General features: G+C 46.4%; 1 protein-coding gene and 1 long non-coding RNA gene across 3 annotated transcripts in view; both read left to right on the top strand.

Annotated features, from left to right (window-relative positions):
* LOC142410503 (uncharacterized) overlaps positions 1–2,641 on the top strand; it is a 200,150-nt gene extending 197,509 nt beyond the window's left edge. For both annotated transcript variants that reach the window (XR_012775935.1, XR_012775936.1), the window contains one exon: positions 1,964–2,641. This is a non-coding gene — a long non-coding RNA (uncharacterized LOC142410503). The remainder of the gene's footprint in view (positions 1–1,963) is intronic.
* Positions 2,642–9,894: 7,253 nt separating this feature from the next.
* CLEC14A (C-type lectin domain containing 14A) lies at positions 9,895–12,136 on the top strand. The gene is given in 2 exon segments (XM_075501520.1): positions 9,895–10,062; positions 10,065–12,136. Coding segments are annotated over 2 exon segments (1,404 nt in total). The 3' UTR covers positions 11,301–12,136.
* The last annotated feature ends 480 nt before the right edge of the window (positions 12,137–12,616 follow it).

The raw sequence follows: 12,616 nt of genomic DNA, 5'->3' as shown, positions 1-12,616 counted from the left end.
CGGCTGGCATCACTCTAAATGACGCCAGGAAGTGGGGCCACTTCTTGTTTTCACGTGCTATTATTCATGGCTTATTTTAAATATGATTGCATGGATTTTAATTGTTTCTGTCTTCAGCTAAACAACAGTTAGGGCTTTATTTTATCATGTGAATAGACTGCATATCTTTCCCAAGGATTCCCAGAATATTAGGGGACAAATAATCACAAATGTTCAGATATGGGCAGAATGAGCATATGCATACCCATTGCATATGGGTATGCAATTTGCCTGTGTGCATTTTTCCTTTTACATACACACACCCCTCCCAGAACAGATTAGCTATAAACTCAGATGGGAGTCGTACTGCACAGCTCTACTGGAGACACATGATCTTTATGTGTTGTTTGCAGCCCCGAGATATTAATATAGGCAGTACCAGGACTGAACCTTTGCTGATATTATATGGTATAATCTAATGGAAATAATAATACAAGGAAACCAGGGCCTGACACACAACCATAATACAAAAATAACATTACAATAATCGCAATAACAAAACCTGCTTGTGGATGAAAATGTAGATCAATTCTACCTTGTGGATGTATAATTGCTAATGCATGGAATATGTGACTGCGTGTTCTGAAATGAGTTTGCTAAGTACAAGCTTGTTTTATTGTTCATGGAAACAATTGGGTTTTGATGCCTTTAGCATTGATAGACCTTAATTTTTAAGACTTTGAAAAACAACATTCTCATATGTCATAACAGAGATGTGTATTTCATTTAAATTGTGAAAAACTGTCAGAGCTGCTAGGATTTTAAGCTTAGTATGAAAGAAATACAGGTATGACACATCCACTACTTAGACCATAAGCCATTTCTGGAAAATAAGCATTTCTTTAGTTAAAATATGATTTTAATTTTCCTGTTTTAGACACAGACTAACACCCCAATTCTGAATATCCCACATCCTGGAGTGTGGGAAGTCCATAGGCAGACACTAATTTTGTTTCTTGAGCCTATCTGCTTTCAAAATGGACTTCTTCCAGAGCATAAAGATAACATTCTCGTGTTTTTTATGTCACGTAAAATTTCAGGATCCAAAACAAGTACTGCTGAACACACATTTAACATCCAAGTGCAAACAACAGCACTGTTGGCCTTTTTACCATGATAAACAGGAGAGGAAAAAAGCTATGTGCCATACAGCAAGATCCTCTAAAATGTCTCCCTGTTCTATAGTATACAAATAATCTAAAGTCTCTGTTTCCATCTTTTGCAAGCAAACAATGAGGAACATTTAAAACATTAGACTTTCTTGGGAAGGAAATGCTTCAAGAAAGGGCATTATTTAAAAAGGGAAAGGGGGAAAATGCATCAGTAAAGTGAACTGAAACCTTTTTAGTGTGGCCAGTCTCACAAAAAGAATGGCAGTAAATATTTCTATAAAAGGCATGTTTACCTCCCATAACCTCCATGACAACAATTATTTCACCAAGCTCAGAATACTCTTCCTTCCTTTTATTTTTTTTCATTTTGAATTAACTGCTTGTGTAGACAAGCATCTGCTGCCGCTCCATCTTACAGCTGCTCTCTCTTGAATTTATTCTTACTGGTCTGTATCCCTTGCCCATTTTCAAGCAAATACTTCAAGACTCTCTCTTAAACGGTGAGTCTGGGCAAAAGGCCAGGAAGTGAAATCACCTCTTTACCACTAGATTTCCTTCTATTTTACTTTATTTCCCTAGGAAACTTTGCCTCATCCCAAAAAGTCTGCCAGTCCCAGAAGTTTGTTGTATAATCACAATTCTATAGGAATTTACTAAAAATGTGGGGTTTTTTCACTTTAAATAAAAATTCATTAATTTCAAAAAATGTTTCTATTTAGGTCTAAACCTGATAAAAGATTAGAAGCCTATAACAGGATATAGGTAAATCAGAATTAATCTCTCATTCTTCTCTTTTGGTTGTTTTTTTCTAGGATGGGAGGACATCAGAACTGCACACATTTTCCCAGAACTCCGAATCCTATGGTTTACACAGGCTGCTGATAACATCCGCATGGACCAGAAAGGAAATGGCGTAAAGAAGGTGTCAAACTCATTCTGACAATAATGCTTTTTAAGGATGGTCTTTGAGCCACAAAGTAGCTCTAAGGCTGTGAACTGTGTGGTGCGGTTGACACGCTGGAGGGAAGGGATGCCATCCAAGGGGACCCTGACACACTTGAGAGGTGGGCCTGTGCGAAGCTCATGAAGTTCAACAAAGCCAAGTGCAAGGTCCTGCACATGAGTGGGGGCAATCCAAAGCACAAATACAGGCTGGGCAGAGAACAGATTGAGAGCAGCCCTGAGGAGAAGGACCCAGGGGTGTTGGTTGATGAGAAGCTCAACATGACCTGGCAATATGCACTTGCAGCCCAGAAGGCCAACCGTATCCTGGGCTGCATCAGAAGAAGTGTGACCAGCAGGTCGAGGGAGGTGATTCTCTCCCTCTACTCTGCTCTCATGAGACCCCACCTGGAGTACTGCATTCGGCTCTGGGGTCCCCAACATAAGAAGGACATGGACCTGTTGGAGAGAGTCCAGAGGAAGGCCACCAAGATGATTAGAGGGCTGGAGCACCTCTCCTATGAAGACAGGCTGAGAGAGTTGGGGTTGTTCAGCCTGGAGAAGAGAAGGCTCTGGGGAGACCTCATAGCAGCCTTCTACTGCCTGAAGGGGGCCTACAAGAAAGCTGGAGAGGGACTTTTTACAAGGACATGTAGTGATAGGACAAGGGGTAATGGCTTTAAACTGAAAGAGGGCAGAATTAGACTAACGTTAAGGAAGAAATTCTTCACTATGAGGGTGGTGAGGCACTGGAACAGGTTGGCCAGAGAAGCTGTGGATGTCCCGTCCCTGGAAGTGTTCAAGGCCAGGTTGGATGGGGCTTTGAGCAACCTGGTCTAGTGGAAGGTGTCCCTGCCCATGGCAGGGGGGTTGGAACCAGATGATCTTTAAGGTCCCTTCCAACCCAACCCATTCTATGATTCTATGAAAGTCCCTCACTACCCAGTGGGTCTCCCTCAGCTGCCTAAAGAAATATATTTGAAGAACCGCATGCCATCTTCATGTGGTAACTGCCTTTCATTTTAGCTGTCACTGTCCTTTAGTCCATGCTGACAGCCCTGCACTGCCTGGCATCAGGCTGCTGTGGGGGCTGCCCAGCTGTGCAAACACACCTGCAGTCACCACCACCATCTCGCACACCAGCACATGTGCCGCACTGGGCAGCGGCAGCAGGGACACGGCCCCTCAGCTCCCACTGCCACTCTGGTGATTCTGCGCTGGTGAAAGATCTTACTTCTGTCTTTTCTTTTGATTCCTTCCCTAACCTCTTCTTTTTGTATCTACTCCCTTTTTTCCTGCCTACTCATTTTATTCTGTGCTGCAGCTCTCCATTCCTTCAACTTATCCCTGTGCTGCAGTCTCAGCCTTATTCTATTCTATTCTATTCTATTCTATTCTATTCTATTCTATTCTATTCTATTCTATTCTATTCTATTCTATAGCTATACATACAAACATCTAAATACAGGTACACACACATAAACACAACTGAAAGCTCAGATACTGCAGCATGCACACACTTCATATGGACCACCAAAATATATCAAACCAGTCAAAGCTCTGCCCACTGCTGGGCGTTTGTCATTCAAGGTACGGAAAAAAGAGAAGATGATGCAGTGAAGGGTGATCACACCATGACACATTTCAGTGCTTTTGCTTTTTTTGACATTGTTAACTGCAAACTGTAACATATGGCCAGACCCTACCTTCAGTTCCTGTGGACCCCCTCACGCCAATGTATTCTCAACATGAAGCTCAAATGGGGCAACCAGACTGTGCTACGTAACACAGGAGATGTGAAGGATTTGCAGGCTGGGACAGAATGAGCATGAATTATCCAGTCAACAAAAGGAAGGAGAGTGGGCTAGAGTGAGAATAAGAAATATTTATAGACTACAGTATTTTTGGAAAAGATTTAAAGTGTTTCATCTGGGAGCTCTGGAGTTCATTTCCCCTAGCTAATTACAGGATTGGAATCTTTCTTAATAATTCATTAAAGATGAATGGAAGTGTTAACAGAATACATTATTTTCTTGCATAATTCGTAATGGAAACATGAACATCTAAACTGAACAGGCTTTAAGGGGAACATATGCATATCAAGTAATGCTACAGCCACATCTTTTTATTTGTTTGTTTTTACCAATGCAGTGTATCTATTAAATGTCCCTTCAGCAGTCCAGCATTAGTTATATTTTATGTCCATGTCATAAATGTAACCGATATACAACTGTATTCAGAACGGGAGTGAAACATTATTCCTTATTTTTAAAAAAGTCCCGTAGCTATGTGATGTCATTGGAAATTGTTATTACAATAGACAGGAACTTGCATGACCCCTGCTGGGTTATCTTTTCCAAACTGTGTAAGTGAACCTTGTTATCTATGTAGTCCTTTTGAGAGATGAATAATTAAATTCTTACAATCGTGCAAGTTGTTACAATAAGACAGAAATTCTTATTTTTGTTTCTTGTCCCGTTTCCTGGCAAAGTAACAAAAGCATGCCAGATTCCATCTGGCATTTTTACTCCCTGTTACAAGTTGTTTGACTGAATGCAGAGAAATTCATGAGAAATCTTGGCACACTGTTGAAATGAGACAGTTCTCATTGACTTCAGGAGGGTCTTATTTTTAACTTAGGTATTTTCTTAAAGAAGAACATAACTCTTTAGTGAGAAAATACTTTTCTTAAACACAACTTACACGTTAAATGTAGGGCTGCCTTATTATTTGATAAACCACTTCTTAAATACAGATATCAATTTCATGAAGCACTGAGTGAGGAAAGGAGGATTTAACCCATAACTGAGGCGTGCCGTCAAACAACAGTGATTCTCACCTTTTCAAAATACCTGTTTCCACTGAGTTGTTTCAATTATTGTCTATCTCTTAGCAGAGCACTGAAAGATGGGGAATATATTTTGACTTTACTCATGATAAATTCAGCAGAAGGATGTGTGGATCCAGTAGAGATATTGGTTGGGATGAGGGGGAAAGAGCGAGCTCACGGGGGCAATGCAGCCTCTCCACTGCCAACCGGCGCGGACTCCGCAAGGTTGCAGCAAGCTAAAAGGCTGGAGCCATGCAAATGGGCAGTGCTGCCAGACTATTGATCTTCTCCTGCCTTTCTCACTCCCTCTCCAAAGTTTCCAACCCCAAAGAAATCTGTATCATGCAACAGATTGCAATAAGTTTCTTCACCTGTACAGGACAGGTGATAAAGGGTAGTGCACCTTAAGCAGCCTTCCTTTATGCTAGCAGAAAAGAGATGCTGTAGCTGCTTCTGCCGTTAGACAGAGTTTCCAGGTTTGTGGCAGAATGGGTAGACAGATCCATTTCCAGACATTTTCCTGTATCCCCTTTGGGGATGAGAAGTGTCACCAGCCACTTCAGTGAACTTACTCGTGCCCTACGCATCGCAGTGTTACGCAATCATTTTACTTGTCCCCTTCGCAGCCAGGCAGATCTCTTTTATTGCGCCATCCATCTACCTCTGCAAAGCAAAACACAGCTCTTAGTAAGAACAGGATACTGTATCTCTCTGTGAGACTACTTCTGATGCAGATATACCCCCTTAATGCAGATATACCCCCTTAAGTCCTAGCAGATGAATGCAAGAAAGAATCCACCCTAGAAGAGAAAAGTAGCTTAATTAATTCAGCCCTTCTCTCATTACTCCTTAGTCAAAATGCACATATTATTATAAGACAGATACATTGACATAATGAAACAAAAAAAATAATGGCTCTTATTAAAATTACAATTAAAGCAAGCCACTGTTTTTTCAAAGGCTCAGAACTTACAGGCAGAAGACTAAGGAATGACTACAGCTAAATAAGGCTTTTACTGCTGAGCAAAACAGCTACATTAGGACTTATGCATCAGTCAGTCATACAACATTCACATTCATATAATAAAGTCTTCTTTATACATAGATGTTTAGTCGCCTCACATGTTGACTGGTACCAGCATTCGTGTGTGAGTAGCTAATCCCCTCTTTCAAGAAAGGATGTCTTCAGGAAAAGCCACATGAAGACACTTAATGAAAATGTTTTCTCCTTTACTTAAAATAGAACCAGGAAAACATTCAAAACCAGAGGAAGAGCTGTTTTCTGGAGATCTAGTAGACCTGTTATTTTTTAAATATTTTGCAGGACTCTCAGGGGCGGCCATAGGAGAGAAGAGCAGGCACACAGGCAGATCAAGTAGACATACAGCTACTGTCTCTAATTCCTGCTGGTGAAAGGCTTCGGCTTTGGCATGCAGTGTTTTCATCTTCCTGTGCGGTACGAGTTCCTCTGACGAGACTGGACTGCCTGGGGCACTGGTGGCTAACCGGTTGTTTCAAATTGCTGGTTCAAATATAGCCTAGGAAATTAAAGTCAAGGCCTGAGTGAAATGAGCTGGTAGCACCCATCAATTACCTGGCGGAGAGGCCATCCCAGATGACTCAAACCATGCCCTTGCTGACAGCTGAGAAGAGAAGCAAGGGAGCAAAGGTTTTCACGGACTGAGCTGCATTCTCCTCCCCAGGGACAGAGCCTTAGGTTTGAAGCATAAAATGGAAATTTTAGGGCTTCTATATTATTCATTCTGTTTATAAAAGTTAGTTTCTATTCAGCTGTAATAAATGAACTCAGTTTTGAAAAAGAAAACAAACTGAAGCTGTAGGATTGCAGGGGCATATTAGTCAAAGCCTTGTCAGCATTCCCCAGCATGACGGCAGTAGTAAAGCTGTAGCCACCTCTCCTCTCTTCTCTCCCAAACCTCCTAAACATTTGGGGAAAATGGCTCAAGATACTAAGCTGACAGGTATTTGTAGAAGCGTAGCTTTTGTACATCATTAAGAAACATCAAAGGGCTAAAGGAATGGTTCATTTAGTTTAGGTACATTTAAGGCTAGATCCAGTGCAGAACTAAAGATCTGAATACTAGATGATATAGCTTCCCACTATAAACTGAACTGCATCTTTCCAGCTCGGGGCGTAGGCAGACAGTGAGGATCTCCCTGTGCTCACCCGCACAGACACGTGGTTTGGTGCCTCTGTCCTGATGCACCTGGAGAAGAACGAACGCGGGAGTGACAATTCCAGTAGGCAGCAGAGCTCTGAAAACATAGCTGCTACACCACCATAGATTTCAACTTCGGTGGCTGTATCATCTCTACACCTTGATTAATCAAAATTCAGATTTCACCTAGAATTAAACCAACAGGTTCTTGTCTTGTTAAGAAAACCTATTTTCCATAAAATCAAGTCTACTGGCACTCAAATTTAATTACATTCCCAGTTGCATGTAGCAAATTTAAAGTAATTATTTTTACCAAAGCAGTTTAATAGCTCTTGAAATACATAAATTGTAAGAATATAGGCAATATTTGATGTAGTTTCATTTTTGCTGAATATCAAGAGAAACAAAATACCAACTGAATATAAAGATCTGCCTAAAACCAGTTATGAATGTGTGAATTCAGTTTACCCCTAATCAACTTCTTCCATTTCATTTATTTCAAAGTGTTGCTTTGTTAGCTCACAATTGTGATAAACAGAATTTCTGTATATGTGATATCCAGTGGGGCTGTACAAGCATTTAGCAAGATGTTTCCCCAAAGCAAAAATGAAGTAACTAACAGATGCACATTTGGGGGAGAGGCTCATATTTGATTCTCGTATTTTTATATAGATCGGAAATAAGTATTTAAATCATTCTACTTATCATAGAATCATAGGATCATGCAACAGTCCAGGTTGGAAGGGACCCTGAAAGATCACCTGGTCCAACCTTTTGTGGGAAAGGGAGCCTAGATGAGATTATCTAGCACTCTGTCCAATCGCATCTCGAAAACCTCCAGTGATGGGGACCCTACCACACCCCTGGGGAGGTTGTTCCAGTGAATGATTGTTCTCACTGGAAAAAAATTCTTTCTTATATCGAGACAAAACCTTTCCTGGTGCAGCTTGTACCCATTGCCCCTTGTCTTCTCCATGTGACTCTTTGTGAAAAAAGAACCTCCGTCCTCTCTGTAGCCACCTTTTAAGTACTGGAATACTTGAAAAGCCATAAACAATGCTTGAAAGACTACTTTATTGGGGGGGGGGGGGGGGGAGTTAATTACTAATAAGTCACCAAACTGGGGAAAACAGAATTTACTCTTTTTTAGTATCTTATTTTTTGCTTTATTGCAACCTCTGTGCTCAGCTAGGAAATAAGAATGCCAAGGCTATCCAAAACATTGTCAGAAAATGAAGGTTAAAAGCAGCTTCCATCAAGCTGCAGTTTCTTGTCATCAAGTATTCATGGAGAAGGCAGACAAAACCAGGAATGGCTTGCACATTGTCTCTAACTCTAAAGCATACCATATGTAAGAGATATACCAGGTACTGGATGTACTTTGTATAGAACTTACATAGATGGTATTTTTCCCCTTTACCCCTGTCCCCTCTTCTGTTAATAAAAAAAGAGGAATTTTGTGAATAGAGACCACTGCGTGCTTCCTGCGCTCTCTGCTGCCCAGGACACAGGGTCTGGGGCAAGTGGAGAAGTATAACTCTAAGCTTTTGATTTGCTTCAGTATGGTTTACTGCAGTTCTGGCAATGCACTGGCAACAACAGAAGCTTTGTCCATCAAGACAGTTTCCAGCTAGAAAATTTACAAAATTTACTTAATATTTAGAATCCATTATGAAAATGCTTCGGAGCATCATCACACAGTGTGTCTGTACACCCATCTTTCTAATTCTTCTTTGAGATGACCAGAGAAAATGTGTTATATCTCAGAGTCAATGAGATCTGTGCAGGTCGGTCACAAGCTGGCTGAATGGGACTTGTCATCCACATTTACTCCCTCGAAAGAGAAATTAAATTCTTAAGAAAGGGCTGAACAGATGCAGAGCCTACTAGCATACTGGAGCAGCGAGGGAACTTCGTGCAGGACTGAGTCCACCTGGAGCCTTGATCCAAGACTGTAGAACCCACACCTCCACAGACTGCAATTAGTGATGAACCTTACTTTAATTCCAAAGAGATGATTTATTTTCTGCTTTTTTCTCTGGTTTTGTCTGGGTATTCAAACACTGGGAATTTGTGTCATATCACACTCACAAAACTAAAAACATTGACAGGGGTTCTTCCAAAGTGAAAGCTGGAAAATGGAATGCACACATCTGCACATGGTTTTGTGCCACATAAAATGCCTGGGGAAGAGACTCAGATGCATACTGTATCTGAACGTACACGTGAGGTAACAGTAGACAGATATCACAGTAAGGAGTATGAAAACGAGGTGACACGTAGACTGCCTACGGAGGAACAGTTGCAATGGATCAGTTAAAGTCATTTAAGAACAACCTACTGGAAGTCAGCGCAGGCACCTACCGTGCAATGCATTTAGGCCAACTTGCTTGAAAACAGTGAGCTGAATCAGTTTTCATGAGCATTACACTGTCTCGTGTATTGGGAGCTAGGGGGTTGGTTGCACAGCTTCACCTAACCCAGAAACCTCCATCTTTCAAGGAAGAGGTCACTAAAGCTGGACCATTTTTCTCCTGGAAGAGCTGTGCAGCAGGCTGGCAAGATGGGCCTGGGCATCTCCCGGACAAAGGCCTGTGATGGGACCTGTCACCCCGGCCCCGCTGCTGCGGCTCGGGGCCTCGCCACCCTCCTGCCCCTCTGACAGCGGAGCAGGCACCTGGATTTTCCACCCTCGTCTTCCCCCGAGGTTGGACACCCGCCCGACGGGCAGGGCGAACGCTTCCGGGCTGCGCACGGAGCTGCCTGTCACCCGCCCGCCAACAAACGGAGGATGCGGAGGCCAACCCCGGCTCCCGTCACGTTTCCTCCGGCAGGCCCGGGGGAGGGCCGCGGGCGCGGGGACGGCGCTAGGGTGGGACGGCGCGGGCGGCCGGGGCCAGCCCGAGCCGGGGCCGAGCGCCGCCACAGCCGCCGGGGCAGCCCGCGCCCCTCGGCCCGCCGCGCCGCGCCGCCAGGATGAGGCGGGCCGGGCCCTGGTGCCTGCTCCTGGCCGCGGCCTGCGCCCTGGGCCGGCCCCCGCCGCCGCGGGCCGCCGTGCGCTGCCAGGCCGCCGGCACCTGCTTCAGTGCCCATCTCGCCAACAGCTCCTACGCCGACGCCCGCAGCGCCTGCGGCCGCCGGCGGGGCAGCCTGGCCTGGGTCAGCGGGGAGCCGGAGCTGCGGCTGCTGCTGGGGCTGCTGGCGGAGGCGGCGGCGGGGCCGGCGCCCTCGCTCTTCTGGGTTGGGCTGAAGAGGAACGTCTCCGTCTGCACCGACGCGGGGCAGCCGCTCCGCGGCTTCTCCTGGGAGGGCGCCGGCGGCGGGGCGGCCCCGCGGGAAGTACCGGCGGCGCTCGGCCGGTGGGTGAAGGAGCCCGTGCGGTCCTGCCTCACCGCCCGCTGCGCCGGGCTGCACCTGGCGGCGGCGGCCCCCGGCGGCGGCCCCAGCTGGGGCTGGAAGGAGCGGCTCTGCCAGCGGGAGAGCCAGGGCTACGTCTGCAAGTACCTGTACGAGGGCGCCTGCCCCGACCTCAGCCCCGCGGGCGCCCTCGACCTCGACTACCGCCTCCCCTTCGAGGAGCGCAGCGCCGGCCCCGGCTTCAGCCCGCCGGGCACCGTGCTCACCGTGGCGTGCCCCGGCGGGGAGGTGAGGCTCACCTGCCAGCCCCAGCGGGGCGGCTTCGCCTGGAAGGGGGCAGAGGAGCCCCTCTGCCCCTGCCCCTTCGGCTACCGGAGCCCCGGCAGCGGGCGGTGCGCCGAGGCCGCCGGGTGCCGCGATGCCGCCGGCGGCTTCGCCTGTGCCTGCACCCCGGGCGGGAGGGACGGGACGCCCTGCGCGGCCACGGGGGCGGCCCCCACCCGCCCCGACACCCGCGGGACACCCGCGGGACACCCGCGGGACCGCCGCCCCTCCGCCCCGACAGCCGGCGGTCCCGCGGAGCCACCCGCCGCCGCCACCGCCGCCGCCGGGGGAGAGAAGACCGTTGCTCCGCCGCCCTCCTCCTCCGCCAACTACGTTTTCATCCTGGTGGCGGTCGCGGTGGTGGTGCTGGTCATCCTGGTCATGACCGTCCTGGGGGTCTTCAAGCTCTGCTTCAACAAGAGTTCCGACGGCCGCAGGGACAAGGAGCCGCCGGAGGCCGGCAGCAAGGCGCAGGCGGGCTCTGCAGAGCCCAGCGGAGCAGCGGGCGACGACTAGCCCCGGGGCGGCCGGGGCCCCGTCCCTCGGGAATGCCCCGAGCGGGAGCTCCCACCCCGCGGCAGCGCTCGGCTCCCCCCGTCTCTCTTGCCCCCAGCCCGGCTGCCGCGGGGAGCCGAGGAGGAGGCGCCGTGGGGCTTGGCTGAGCAGGACTTGCAGATTGTCAGACGTGGGGGCATGCAGCGACCCCCCTTTTCAGGGGTTTGAAGCCTTTGGACAGTCCAGAGTTTTTGTCGGTCTGAAAAACAGTTATTTAGGTGCTGACGTAAGTAAAATATAAATACAGCAGCCTGGCCGACAGAGCGATTGCTTATCTGCAGCTGCAACAGTTGTGGGGTTTTATCCTCTCAGAAACTTTTCTGCGGGTGCCTCACTTGGAGCAAGTGTAAAAGGGACCACTTTGAGCGCTTGCATCCTGTAATTTAGAAGTCACTCCTTGTCTGAGTGGTGCTTGGAGGCTCTCATTTTCTTTCTAATTGCTGGAACGTTTGGAGAGGTGAACTGCCATAATTTTGGAGGAAACTGTGACCCATCCTCTTTCAGACTGACATTCTTAAAAATGAAGAGCATTTCTATACTTAGAAGGTCATTAAATTGCTGAGGAAGTGGGAGGTTAATGGGGAGTCAGTTTTATACTTCAGCTGATGAAAAGAATAAAGGATGATTTAAAACCTAAATCACTGCTCTGTTTGTTACTTCATACAATATTCATTTTTTATTGTAGCAGAGCAACAAATTTTTCAGTTACAGTTTTTCTCCTAAGGTGCATCAGTACAAAACTTGCTCTCTGTGTGGTATATGTGGCTTCCTTACAATCAGACAAGGTGCTGACAAAGTTCTCACTCTAAGAGGAGTTAACGCGAGTCCAAATACATCATGCAAATCCCATTCTTTTTAGTCAGATTGTTTTCCATGGAGTCCCTTGAGAGTAAGGAAAGAAGGATTCACCTTTCGTGTCCCTTTCTAAATGAGGTAAACACTTCCTCTGTGATTTCCCTTGGGATTTCCCGTAGAGCAGCTTTCATCCTGGCTGCAGAACTTGCTTTCTTTCCAGTTCAGAGTGCTGATGCTCACTTATTATTATTATGGCGTTTGTTTTCAGTTAAAGTGGTAATGCTAAATATTGGTTCAAGATTTTCTGAGTGCAGTAAGACACAACTAACTGGATCTTATCCAAGCCTTTTGGGGTGCAGGGAGGGTAGGGAAATACTTTCTTCCCTTAAAAGAACTTTAAGCTCTGAAATGTTTTTTTAAATATGCTTTCTTTTGTTTGTTTTCCCCTCTTTAGAGCTGACCTTCTGACTACTGCTTTCATT

Source organism: Mycteria americana, chromosome 5 (genome assembly GCF_035582795.1).
Source record: "Mycteria americana isolate JAX WOST 10 ecotype Jacksonville Zoo and Gardens chromosome 5, USCA_MyAme_1.0, whole genome shotgun sequence".
Classification (NCBI taxonomy): Eukaryota; Metazoa; Chordata; class Aves; order Ciconiiformes; family Ciconiidae; genus Mycteria; species Mycteria americana.
The sequence above is the reverse complement of the archived record's forward strand: the minus strand, read 5'-3'. Positions and strand labels throughout refer to the sequence as shown.